This window comes from Pseudorca crassidens, chromosome 15 (assembly GCF_039906515.1).
Source record: "Pseudorca crassidens isolate mPseCra1 chromosome 15, mPseCra1.hap1, whole genome shotgun sequence".
NCBI lineage: Eukaryota > Metazoa > Chordata > Mammalia > Artiodactyla > Delphinidae > Pseudorca > Pseudorca crassidens.
The window spans coordinates 2,620,515-2,633,283 of NC_090310.1; the positions used below are offsets into that span (position 1 = coordinate 2,620,515).

Genomic DNA, 12,769 nt, shown 5'->3' on the forward strand with positions numbered 1-12,769 from the left:
AATTTTGGCACTGTTAATATGCTATTTGATGATTAATTTGAAAAATACAGTAATTTAAAAGTCCAGTTTAGTAATTCTACAAATTTATCAAAAATTTGAAGTTAAGATAAGGATTCTTTTATTTATTTATTCATTCATTCATTCATTCATTCATTCATTCATTCTATGCTGGGTCTTAGTTGCAACACACAGGATCTTCGTTGCCACATGTGGGATCTAGTTCCCTGACTTGGGATTAAACCCGGGCCCCCTTGCATTGGGAGCGTGAAGTCTTAACCACTGGACCACCAGGGAAGTCCCATTAAGATAGGGATTCTTGAGAAGAAAATTTCTCTATTGAGAAACCTGTGACATTTAGAGCCATAATATATAGGATATCTGGATTCTGGAACAGATTATCTGGGGTTTAAATCATGACTGTACCACATACTGTCTGGGTGGCCTTGAACAAGTTAGTTTCCCTATGCCTCTCTTTACCCATCTGTAAAATGGGTATAATAATGGCATCTATTTTGTAGGGCTTTCATGAAAATTAAATCAAGTAATACATATAAAGCACTTGGAACAGTTTCTGGCATAGTAGATACTCAGTGAACACTAGCTATTACTGTTAATTTTGTTATTATTGTATTTATTCATTGAACGAATATTTATTCAGTATCTACTTTGTTCCTGGCATTGGTTTAGAAATTCAGAAGTGATTGAGATCGTGCATGGGAATCCACTGGGTATAAGTCACGGTTTGTTAGGGCGTGTTGGTGGGAGGAGCTTGGTGAACCTGAAGGATGGGAATGCATCAGCTTTTTGCAGGGAGCTGGGGAGGAGCACTCGGGGTGGAGGAGGAACACAGGCAAGCCCCCCCCCCCCCCCCCACCAGGGAGAAAGGGCTTAGCCTGGCTTAAGAGTGAAAAGCAGAGTGTGCTGGAGTGTTCATTCCTGAGTCGAGAGGGTAGGAGGCCTGAAGGATAGACACACCGGATTATGTGGGTGTACCCTGGGGATTTTATTAGAAAAATGATAGAGCTAGAACTGCAAATAAGTCTCCTATGTTCATACACTTTTTAAAAATTAAGGAAGCATCATACAAAAATTGCACAAGTCAGGTACAGGATGATTTTCTATGAATTTTCACAAAGTGAATGGCCCCGTGTAACCATGTTGACAAATGGGTCTTGATGTGCTCTCCACGAGCTGCCCTGTTACACACCTGCCACCATCCCCATCCCCCAGAGGTAACAACGCTCACCCTGACTGACCTCTAACACCACAGACTAGTTTCGCCTGGTTTTGAACTTTTCTGAGCTTTTGCATGGAAGCATATGCTATAATTTTTTCCTGTCTGGCTTCTCTCACTACACGTACGTCTCTATCCGTGGTGTTGTGTGTTGTGTGTAGCAATAGTTGGTTCGTTCCTGTTGCTGCAGGCTGTTCCACTGTATGAACACACGTGGGTTTCCAGTGTGCTAGCCCCCTGGATGTCACTGAAGGAGACAGTGTGTGTGTGAGACGAAAACTGGATTGTGATGCATGTCATTTATGTATATGTGTTAATCTGTATGTATATGTATATGTATATGTGCTTATCCTAGTTACTTTTTCTTTTTTATAACTAAGTGAAGGTTATATTTTTCTTTTAGAGCCAAGGTATATGCCCTTGATTGTTACTTTGAGAATATAATGCCTAGTTAAAACCAAGGCTTGCATCAGCAGAGATTGCCTAGTATGCCGTAAGTAAGTGTTAATCACAGTGGAAATAACTTGGATGAACTTGTCAGGTGCTTTCACACGGTGCTGTCATAGAGCATTCAGCCTTTTGAAATATTGTCTAGGGTATTGCAGGTTTCTAGGGGGTCAAGGATAATTTGCTACTTAATTGGGCCAAATAGCCATCATTTCTGCTTTTTAAAATTAGGTCTGTTTAAACAAGTGATTGATTAATTGGATGAATGACATTTTCATGTGTACTTCATTCAGTTTTTTTCCTTTCTTTCTCTTTTTCCTTTAATATTTCAGATGACGTTGTGCCATATTTTAAAACAGAGCCGGGCCTTCCGCAGATTCACCTGGAAGGGAACCGTCTCGTTCTCACTTGCCTTGCTGAAGGGAGCTGGCCCTTGGAATTCAAGTGGATGCACAACGACAGTGAGCTCACCACCTACAGCAGCGAATATAAGTAATTGATTGCTTGAAAATAAGATTCTATTTCAGGTTGATGTGTCTAGAATATTTGCCTATTGGCCATAATAGCGCAAGCTGGGGGAATATTGGATTTAATTTGTAAGGCATTAAGGATTGAAGGCATAGATTTGAACATATAATCAGAATGTGATTTACTATTCTGATACAGGTTGTATGCACACTTAGGAAGCCTGTCGTTATATTTGTGAAAGTAAGCCCGGTAGTGAAATCACCAGACCAAAGAAGCTGTAGTTACAGAGGAATGCAAGGATCAGCTTTAGCCTGGTAGATTTGACTTCTTGTGGCAGCTCTCCTACCCACCAGCATTGTTCCTGTCTGAGGAGCGTGAATGCTTAAACAGATACCTTTAGGTCATAGCTTCTGGAGCTCTGATTAGTCAACAAATGCCTTCCTGGCTAACTTTCAGAGTTGGGGTGGGAAAAAATGGAACTATGGGAGGATGGACATGAGTACAGCGTCTACACTGAGCAGGAAAAATGAATATTTATTGAACACCTGCCATGTGCTAGGTACTGGGGACTGAGTACAGAGGACGGAGATGGGGGAAACTGGAGATCAGGTTATATCTGAGGTGCAGCTTCACCCAGGAAGCATCAGGATCAGCTTCCCAGCCTTACCTCCTTGCAGTGCTTGATGTTTTTCTAGTTTTGTATCTTTTTACCTCCTGTTCTATGTGAGGATTATGCTGGATACTCCAGTTCTGAGTGGGATGGAGAAGTAGCAACTGCCTAAACCAGTCCCAGAGGCCCCCAAATCAGCAGAAATCAGCAGTACCTTGCTCTTATTTAAATGAAATAAGAAAGAGAATTGGCTGTCTAGAGATATTTTTATTTATTTATTTAAACATAATCTTCACTCTTGATTTATTTTTGGCTGCGTGGCATGTGGGATCTTAGTTCCCCAACCAGGGATCGAACCCATGCCCCCTGCAGTGGAAGGGCAAAGTCTTAACCACTGGACCTCCAGGGAAGTCTCTAGAGATATTTTATATAGAGTAATGATCTTCTCAACATGGGGCATAGCCCACCATGCACTCTTTACCTCAGAAGTTATAATATGGTGGTCCATGAACCACATTCAGCCTGCCTGGAACATGGTGTGGGTATTTAAAATATCAGTTTAAAAATATATGTGGATATATGCACAGTAGATATTTCTTAATTGATTGCCAGAATTTAACACTTGTAAGATTTCACATAAAAATCTGCTTTTCAGTCCCTCTTGAACAGTCAGCAGGCATGGCTTCCTGGGTTTGCAGCCCCACACAGAAGCTGGTGCTGGCAGTGCTGTCCTGGGGTACAGGCATGGATACCCAGTTCTCAGCACTCTCTGGTCCCCACCTTGTGCCCTGCTTGCTTTGCCCAGTCCCATTATCCACCTGCCCTGTTTAGACAGAGGAGTTTGTGTCCTCCTCTTTCATCATTAGGCCTGTACTGTCAGAGGATCTGCTGTTGTGAGAACAATTTATCATAATAGTTAAGAGCTTGTTGAAATCAAACAGACCTACGTTTGAATCTGAGCTCATCACCAGTTAGTGTTAGCGGTATGACCTCGGGCAAGAAGCCTGTTAGCCCCACTTTCAGTATCTGCAAAATGGGGGTGATCAAACCTCATTTGTGGTGGTGTGAGCATTAAAAGGCTCTAATGTATGTAGAACAACATATTTTCTGGCCCACCAGCAATCAGTTAATACATTCTATTAAATTCTATTTTATCATGATATGACATGGGGCTTGGTTTGTTAGAAGGGGTATTAGAAAGCAAAAAAAAAGTGAGCTTAGAAATGAGAACCATTATGAGCAGTGGGCTTCGATGGCAGAGGACTTGAGTTCAGATACTTCTATTCAACTTATTATCTGTTTGACTTTGGACAAGTTATCTAACCAGTTTGATCTTACTTTTCCCATCTGTAAAATGGGTATAATAAAACCCACCTTAGAGGGTTCTCATAAAAACTAAATGATACCATGTTTCGTATGCCCCAGGAAGAAGGAAGTGAGGTTTCAAAAGAATCCATACTGTTTTTCCTCATAAAAAGAAGTAGTGATGTGGGTGATCTGTAACAGTGGTCTTAAACCTGGGGTATATGCCATGGACAGTGGCAAAGGAACAGTTTTTTAGATCTTCAGTTTCCACGTGCATGTTTTCTGAAATTGAGCTACCTGAGAACATGCTTCTGTGTTGGCACCTGCCAGTTCTCTTTTCATACCTGCTTTGTGTTATCTCTTCCACTTCTCAAAAGAAGGACACGCCTTTCCCAGTGAGTCTTCTTTGAAACCACACCTTCAGGGTGCAAGACAAGCAGAGTTTAAAATATTGGGCTTGAAGAAGCCTCTTTTAAACATCCCATAGAAGAGCTCCTTGCCTTCACTCTATACATACTACTTTTAAGGGCAGAGTATGACACTAGAAATGGGATCTTTTGACCAATCTTGGGGTTTGCTTAATTCAGATGTATAGGTGGTCAGCAAGAACTGTACCATGTTTTTGTGAACAACCTTCCCTTTTCCCTTCTCCAGCCATCATCAAAGTATATATTGTGCCTCAAGGAACGTTTATGAGAACAAAGCAGAGAAACATCTGCAAGAGTTACCGCGGGCAAGAGGCACCTTGTTTTATCCAGGCTGCAGACTTAGTGGAATGCGCTGTGGTGTACACACACTTCCACATAATAGAATTAGAATTTTCAAGATGTGTTAGAAATAAAAAGCCCTTTGAGAAATACTCTTCCCTGAAACACACTTGTCTTCGTTTCACCTACCCAGAAGTGAAAAGAGCTCGGGGAGGCTTCAGTGATAGATCTCAACGAGGAGGGGGTGAAAAGTTCTGTTTATTTTCATCAGATCAATGTGCCCTCCTGATGTAGAAGGACCATGCACTATAGGAAAGTTTGTGCTTTGTATTTTCTCATTCATTCGGAAGACACTTCCGTTAACTTTTGCAAAAAGATATCATTTGCTATTCTAAATCCATATGCATTTTTATCACTTCAGTGTGTTTTGCTTGCTGGTGTGCAGCAGCCTCTTCTCTACTTGTTCATGTCTTCGTGTACTCGTTAGATTTAAACTAACTGTATGCAGATATGTGGCCAGTACCTTCTTTTCTTTTTGTAGTAAATGTCTACCCAGTTCTGTTCATTCTAATAGTAAATAACTTTACATTCAATAAAATGTGAAGTAATTGAATAAACAGACACTTTCAAGAGACATATCTCCTTCTAAGTTTTTAATGTTTAATAATTATTTTTCAAAATTTGTAATACATTGATGTTGTTTTCATTAGCTGTGTGGTAATAATAATTACAATCCACAAGTAATCCAGATGAAATTTTTTTTAAGTGCTTAGACCATTTTGACAAAAGGAAATTCTTTTTAAATTACCATTTATTTGTATATTTTTATTTCAGAGAAGTATGTTGAGTAATAAATAATATCTTTCAGGCATAGAAAAATGTTACATTAGAATAAAATTCTGTGGGATAAATGGATTTAATACTCAAGTTCAAAGAGTAAAAAGAAACAGTATGAAAGCTCTGTCAGTTCATTTTTTTTTTTTTTTTTTGCAGTACACGGGCCTCTCACTGTTGTGGCCTCTTCTGTTGTGGAGCACAGGCTCTGGATGCGCAGGCTCAGCGGACATGGCTCACGGGCCCAGCCACTCCGCGGCACGTGGGATCTTCCCGGACCGGGGCACGAACCTGTGTCCCCTGCATCGGCAGGCGGACTCTCAACCACTGTGCCACCAGGGAAGCCCTCTGTCAGTTCATTTTTAAGAAATAGAAAGTGTGTATATCAAAATCATTATATTAACTTCCATTGGATACATTTAAAACAGTGTGTGACCGTTTTATTTTAAAACATATACTATGCCATTATTATATATGCAACTATTTAAACTTCTATATGATAGAACAATTTTGGTGTCAACTTAAAAATATGCGAGGAGGGCTTCCCTGGTGGCGCAGTGGTTGAGAGTCTGCCTGCCGATGCAGGGGACGCGGGTTCGTGCACCGGTCCGGGAAGATCCCACGTGCCGCGGAGCGGCTGGTCCCGTGAGCCATGGCCGCTGAGCCTGCGCGTCCGGAGCCTGTGCTCCGCAACGGGAGAGGCCACAACAGTGAGAGGCCCGCGTACCGCAAAAAAAAAAAAAAAAAAAAAAAAATGCGAGGAGATTGAGCTCTTTTTTGCCTTGCTCTTTGCATCGGCTAATTTACCTGTTAACCTGACACACCCTGGATAATCCTCAAGAAGACAAAGCATTGTTGCTTGATTGAAGCAGGATTGAGAAGGTGGTTCATTATATATGCACCATTAAAACAGGGTAGATGCTTCACTACCATTTCACCAGAAACTCGTTAGGAAGATATTGGTTATTCTGAAGCAAAAACGGTTTAGGTTAGACGTGATAAATTATATTCTGTTCACTGAAGGCTTCAGACACTGAGATGGGTTATTAAGGATCCATTGTATTTTGTCATCATTTTTTTCAAGATATAAAACCTGTCTAAAAATCTTAGCTATTTTTTCAAATTACTCTTTCATCTGCTTCCTTCCAATAATCACCTTCAGCTGTCATATGTTAACCTTCAGGAGGCTGCTGTAAGTCTCAAATTGGAAAACATACTCTATAAAAATGGTAGCTGTTTCCTAACTCCACCCTTTGGTGTCAGTTATGAAAGTGCTAACCCTAAAAAAAGCAAATATTTAATATAAATTCAGCTTTTCCGTCTTTGACAAAAAATAACATTTTCTTTGCTGCTTGTGTTATAAACTACACAATGAATTTTAGTAAGTTTCAAGTGTTATATTATTCATATTGATGCTTATATCCATGTTTAGGACAGGTGGCTACACTGAGAAAATGAGAGTAGTTCAGTAATTAAACAAAGTTGCTTAAGTGGCATAGGCAGATTTGTACCCATTTTTTTCCCCCAGAAAATAGTTACTGTAAATCATTTTTTCTACTTTGGGATAAAAAATATTTTGTAATTATATTCAAAATATATATATGCCCAAAATTTCTAGTGCTAGGCACAATACTCGTTCCAGCAGGAGGAATAATTGGATACTCTAAACTGCAGAAAATCTTATAGTCTCCTTACGTGATCTGCCTCTGGCTCAATTTCTGTTACAGTAGAAACAGTAGAAATTTGATGGATATTTATCTATTTATTTCAGTAAAAAATAGGAATGGTTAAGGGAAAATTTACTTTTTCTTATGTTCTATAAAAGGACGAAAATTCTACAGTATCAGTAAAATTTATTAAGTACCTGGGAATAACCTTTATAAGAAATGAGTAGAACATGAAGAAAAGTAGAAAACCTCACTGAGAGAGTTGAAGGAGAATTCTAGATAGGTCATCTAAACAGCCGGAACACTGGACAAAGTATATGGAATAATTGTTTTCAAGATACTGGACGTCAGGCAACCGAAGGTGTAATGGCTGAGAGATGGAAAACCAGCAAGGTGAGCCCTGTGATTGCTCGGGTTACTGCCCTGAGAGAATTTCCAGGTGTGGCACAGAGAGGGAGAAAACAGGTGAAACCTGGAGGGATCCCTGCGGTGAAGGGAGCCGAAAGTTCAGAGAGATCAAGGCAGAGTACTGGAGAGGAGAGAGCTGTGGAGAGAGTGAACTCTGGAGATCCTCAGAGGTTCTTTGTCTAGTATTTAGCAGATTATTCACCAGCACGTTCATGTAAAGAGACTGCCCAAGACCAGGGCCCAGGAACCCGAAAAGTGGAGGCAGTAGTTCCCCAGGTTCACACAGCGTGAGGTTCAGTGCCTCTTCTCAGCAGCCAGACTGAAAAACTTTGTAATCCATGGGGTTATTGGATAAGGGTACACAGAAGTGTCCTGGGTCTGTAGTGGGGGTTACTAACCCCGGACCGAATACAGCTCTGGTCCTGCCTAAGAAATCTTAAAAGCAAGACCAGAAAGCATCAGACCATTTCCAGGTATCTTTGCGGCACTGGAGAAGGAAGCTCAGGAATATTTATAGGAATACAGAAATATCCAGCACCAAAATTTACAATGTCTAGAATCCAGTCAGAGATGATCAGGCATGTAAAGAAGGAAAGCGCGACCCCGGTGAGAAAAATCAATCAACTGAAACCAAACCAAAGCTGACACAGATGTTAGGGTTAGCAGAGAAGTGAGTTGAAACGTCATAACTGTACTCCATGTGATCAGAATGTCTGAGATGAAAAACACATTGGATAGGACTAGCAGCAGATTAGACATGCAGAAGAAAATATGAGTAAACTTTAAAATATAGCAATATAACTCTTCAAAATGAAAGGCAGATAGGAAGAAAAAGAAGTCAAACACAATGAAAAGACCATTAGTGAATTACAGGACAACGTCAAATGGCCTAATATATGTATAACTGGAATCCCAAAGGAGGCAGGGGTGGAAAAGTATTTGAATAAATAATACTGAAAAATTTTTACATTTGATGAAAACTACAAACTCATCAATGCAAGAAGCTCAACAACAGATCCCAATAATGGAGTTACTAGCCACTGCAATAAGAAAAAGAAATAAAAAGCATCTAGATTGTAAGAGAAGATGTAAAAATGTATTTTACTGAGGGTTACATGATTGCAGAAAATGTGATATTATCTTTAAAAAGCTGCTAAAATTTATGTGTTTAGCAGTGTTACAGAATACAAGATGAGCATACAAAAATCTGTTATATTTCTGTATACTAGGAAAGAATAATCTGCAATCTATTAAAATTTAAAAGTTTTATTTAAAATATCATATATTTTTAAAATATCTTCAAAAATCTTAGAGATAAATCTGACATGGAATTTGCAACATTTTTACACTAAAAACTATAAAGCGTTGCCTAAGGAAATAAAAGAAGACCTAAATAAATGGACAGATATTCCCTGTTCATGTGTCTGAAAATTCAGTATTACTGCCATGTCAGACTTTCCCCGATTGATCCCTTGCCCATATCCTTTAGGCTTGAGACCCTGAGACAGAACTTCATCACTAAGCCATGAGTTAGACTCCTATACCTGTTTTTTTATTTTGTTTTGTTTTGTTTTGAATCTGCTGAGTCCCCTACTCATCAGGAAAGGTCCGTTTAATTGAGAACCCTTTTCTTAAGTGAAACGCAACCAGTTGGTTTCTTCATCAACCAGCCAAACTGAGTGCGACTCCCACCTACAGCTTCCCACAAAGGGCTGAGTTCCCCAGGTTGTTGACCTTCAGTTTTCTTAACCTTGTTTACAGTCATTCTTTTCTCCTGGTTCACTCTTCATTGGTCCTGTCCTCTGGGAGCTGCCCAGCTCACAACAACAGGTTGTATTTTGGTTCAAATGAACTAGTCTTGCCCATTTTGACTAAGTATTGGGTTGGCCAAAAAGTGCCTTCAGTTTTTAAGTAAAAATAAAAGACACGTTTTTCATTTTCACCAAGAACTTTATTGAACAACGTATTCACGCATTTGTTCCACTACCTTCTGCCGTTTTTCAGGCAACTTCATAATTCCGTCTTCCCAAAACTTTCTATCTTTTTGAGCAAAGAACTGTTCCAGGTGCTTTTATAGTCTTCCAGGGAATTGAAATTTTTTCCATTAAGAGAATTTTGTAATAGACCTAAATAAATGGAAATCCGAAGGTGCAATGTCTGGTGAATACGGCGGATGAATCAGAACTTCGCAGCCAAGCTTTGGCAGTTTTCGCCTGGTCATCAAAGAAACAAGCAGCCTTGCGTTACCGTGATGGAAGATTATGCGTTTTCTGTGGACTGATTCTGGACGCTTTTCGTCAAGCGCAGCTTTCAGTTGGTCTAATCGCGATCAGTACTTGTTGGAGTTAATCGTTTGGTTTTCCAGAAGGATCTCGTAATAGAGGACTCCCTTCCAATGCCACCATACATACAACATCACCTTCTTCGGATGAAGACCGGCCTTTGGTGTGGTTGGTGGTGGTTCATTTTGCTTGCCCCACGATCTCTTCCATTCCACAGTATTGTACGGTATCCACTTTTCATCGCTCGTCACAATTTGTTTTAAAAATGGAATGTTTTCATTACATTTAAGTAGAGAATCACATGTGGAAATACAGTCAAGAAGGTTTTTTTTCGCTTAGCTTATGTGGAACCCAAACGTCAAAGCGATTAACATCACCAAGCTGGTGCAAATGATTTTCAACGCTTGATTTGGATATTTTGAGTATGTCGGCTGTCTCCTACATGGTATAGCGTTGATTGTTCTCAATTAATGTCTCAATTTGATTGCTATCAACTTCATCTGGTCTACCCGACCGTGGAGCATCTTCCAGCGAGAAATCTCCAGCACGAAACTTCGCAAACCACTTCTGACACGTTCGCTCAGTCACAGCACCTTCTCCATACACTGCACAGATCTTTTTGCATTTCAGTTGCATTTTTACTTTTCTTGAAGTAATAAAGCACAATATGACAAAAATGTTGCTTTTTTCTTCTATCTTCAATATTAAAATGGCTACACAAAAATTCACCAATTTTGATGTCTTTTTTTAAAGTGCATGCTGATACGACAGCTGTCACATACAGTCTAACAAAATTGTTTCAAATGAAGTTAAAGACAACTAAGTGCTACTAGAGCCATCTTGCAAAAAAGACCAAATGAACCTTTTCGCCAGCCCAAGCCAGTAGAACCCTTTACAGTCCCAAGCTGCTTAAGGCTTGGGGTAACTTTCTTCTTAGTGCCCAAGACGTGAATGGTTGGGCACTTGGTGTAAAGCTTTCAACCTGATTTTGGCCTTTCTTCTATATCACATGGTTATATTTAGGAGCCCTGGAACTAACAAATGAATGTTCCATCCCTAAGGCATCACGTCCTTTTGTCTATTTGTTTATAAGGAAGGGGAAGATAAACTTCGGCAGGTAAAAGTGTGTGGACTATTCTCATCTCATTCCTAGTCAAAGCATCTGACATTGATTTCCAGGGCTTAAAGTGGTATGATTCTGTGCTCTCTTGTTCGATTTTGATCTCTGATATTAATATGGTGTGTCCCAATGCTTATATCTCTCCCACAGCGTTGTGTATTTGTTTCTGATTTTAATTGACCATCTTTTCAACTCCATGTGGTCATAGCAGATATGATTGTTTCCGGAGAATTTCTGAAGCAGAGTAGCATTGACCTTTTAAAAGTTCTTACTGGAGATGACTTGGATTTGAAGAAGTGATTCCATTTGGGTCATTCATCTCAGGATCATCGTGGGTTCTAAGTGGAGAACTTTAGCCAGAGTGACCAAACAAGTCTGTAACATGATTTCAAGAAGTGCTTCCACGAGACAAGTGAAAGCTTTTTCATTTACGTTTCTAATTCACTTGTGCTAATATTGCAACACTTAATAGCTTAGGTCTTCTTTCCATTGTGTTTTGGTGTGGATCATTTTGACTGTGTAGAAACTAACATTTCCCCTCATATTTTAACCCTTCATATAACGGTTCTAGATGTTTTTTTTTTTAATATCTCTAGAGAACCTGGCAATATAAAGAATTAAGTAAACAGAGATGAATAAAGGACTTTTAGCTCTAAAAAAATCTCTGTCTTTCACAAAGATTTTCTGAAACTCCATTCTTACTGACTTCAGAGAGCATTTTCTCCTAATGACAGATCTGACAGACTAGTTCCGGTCATGTGTCCATGTTTACCAAAATGTGAATTTCTCCTTTACTGTCCCTGGTTTGATAATAGAAGGTAGGAATGGAGGAAGAATGAATGATCCCAAAACATTGTTACTGTTAGAGAAAATCACATAAACCACAATCCCAGAAGAAGATTCTTAGTAACTTTTCAATGTTAGCTCTAGAAATTTTGAATTGGTGTTTATAAGTGAATATAAAATTTAAATGTAGTTATTCCTGGTATGTGGATACCCAGCATGCAGTTGATCCCTGGAGGGCTTACAGTCCCCAGATTTATATTCCCAGACAGATTCCATAGATGCTTACTTAGCCCATCCCCAGCAGGGACCTGTTTATTGCCTCTTTCAACTTAATGCAGAATTTTAAGTAAATGAAATAGAGATTAAAGGACTTTTGTGAGGATGATGTTCCTATCGGCTAACTTGCATCTTTATTATGCTGTTTACTTTAACTTCATACTGATTACTGTAACTCTTTGGAAAGGATTCAAAGCATAACCATCAATTTGCTTAATGTCTAAGACCTGTTAGTGAGCTGGACACGTGTCCGTCTCTTTGTTAACAAGTTTCAGTCTGGATGTTTCATTTCACTCTTTGCTTGTGGCAGAAGCCCGCTATGGACTCATTCCACTTTTGACTGTTGCTGTATTTTAAATGTTCATATAGGAAATTTATAAAAATAAAATTGAAAATACAATTATTTGTAATCTTGTTTCCAAAAATAGGATGGAATTAGTTCCAAGAAGGATATAAAGGGCTTAGTTCTGTATTTTTTTTTTTCTTAAACCTTTTTTCACTTTAAAGATAATAATGGGCTTTGGGCCAAGATATGAAAGTTCATTATAGAATTTGGTTGTTTATTTTCGTGCAGAATAGATACTTTCATACCAGATACTTTCATACCAGAATAGATATCTTCATA

General features: G+C 39.2%; 1 protein-coding gene across 4 annotated transcripts in view; it reads left to right on the forward strand.

Moving 5' to 3' along the window:
• The window catches only part of SDK1 (sidekick cell adhesion molecule 1), an 826,998-nt gene that overhangs the window by 281,749 nt on the left and 532,480 nt on the right, over nucleotides 1-12,769 (forward strand). For all 4 annotated transcript variants that reach the window (XM_067705385.1, XM_067705387.1, XM_067705386.1 and 1 more), the window contains exon 2: nucleotides 2,014-2,173. In XM_067705385.1, the coding sequence (XP_067561486.1) occupies nucleotides 2,130-2,173 (44 nt within the window). In that variant the 5' untranslated portion in view covers nucleotides 2,014-2,129. The remainder of the gene's footprint in view (nucleotides 1-2,013; nucleotides 2,174-12,769) is intronic.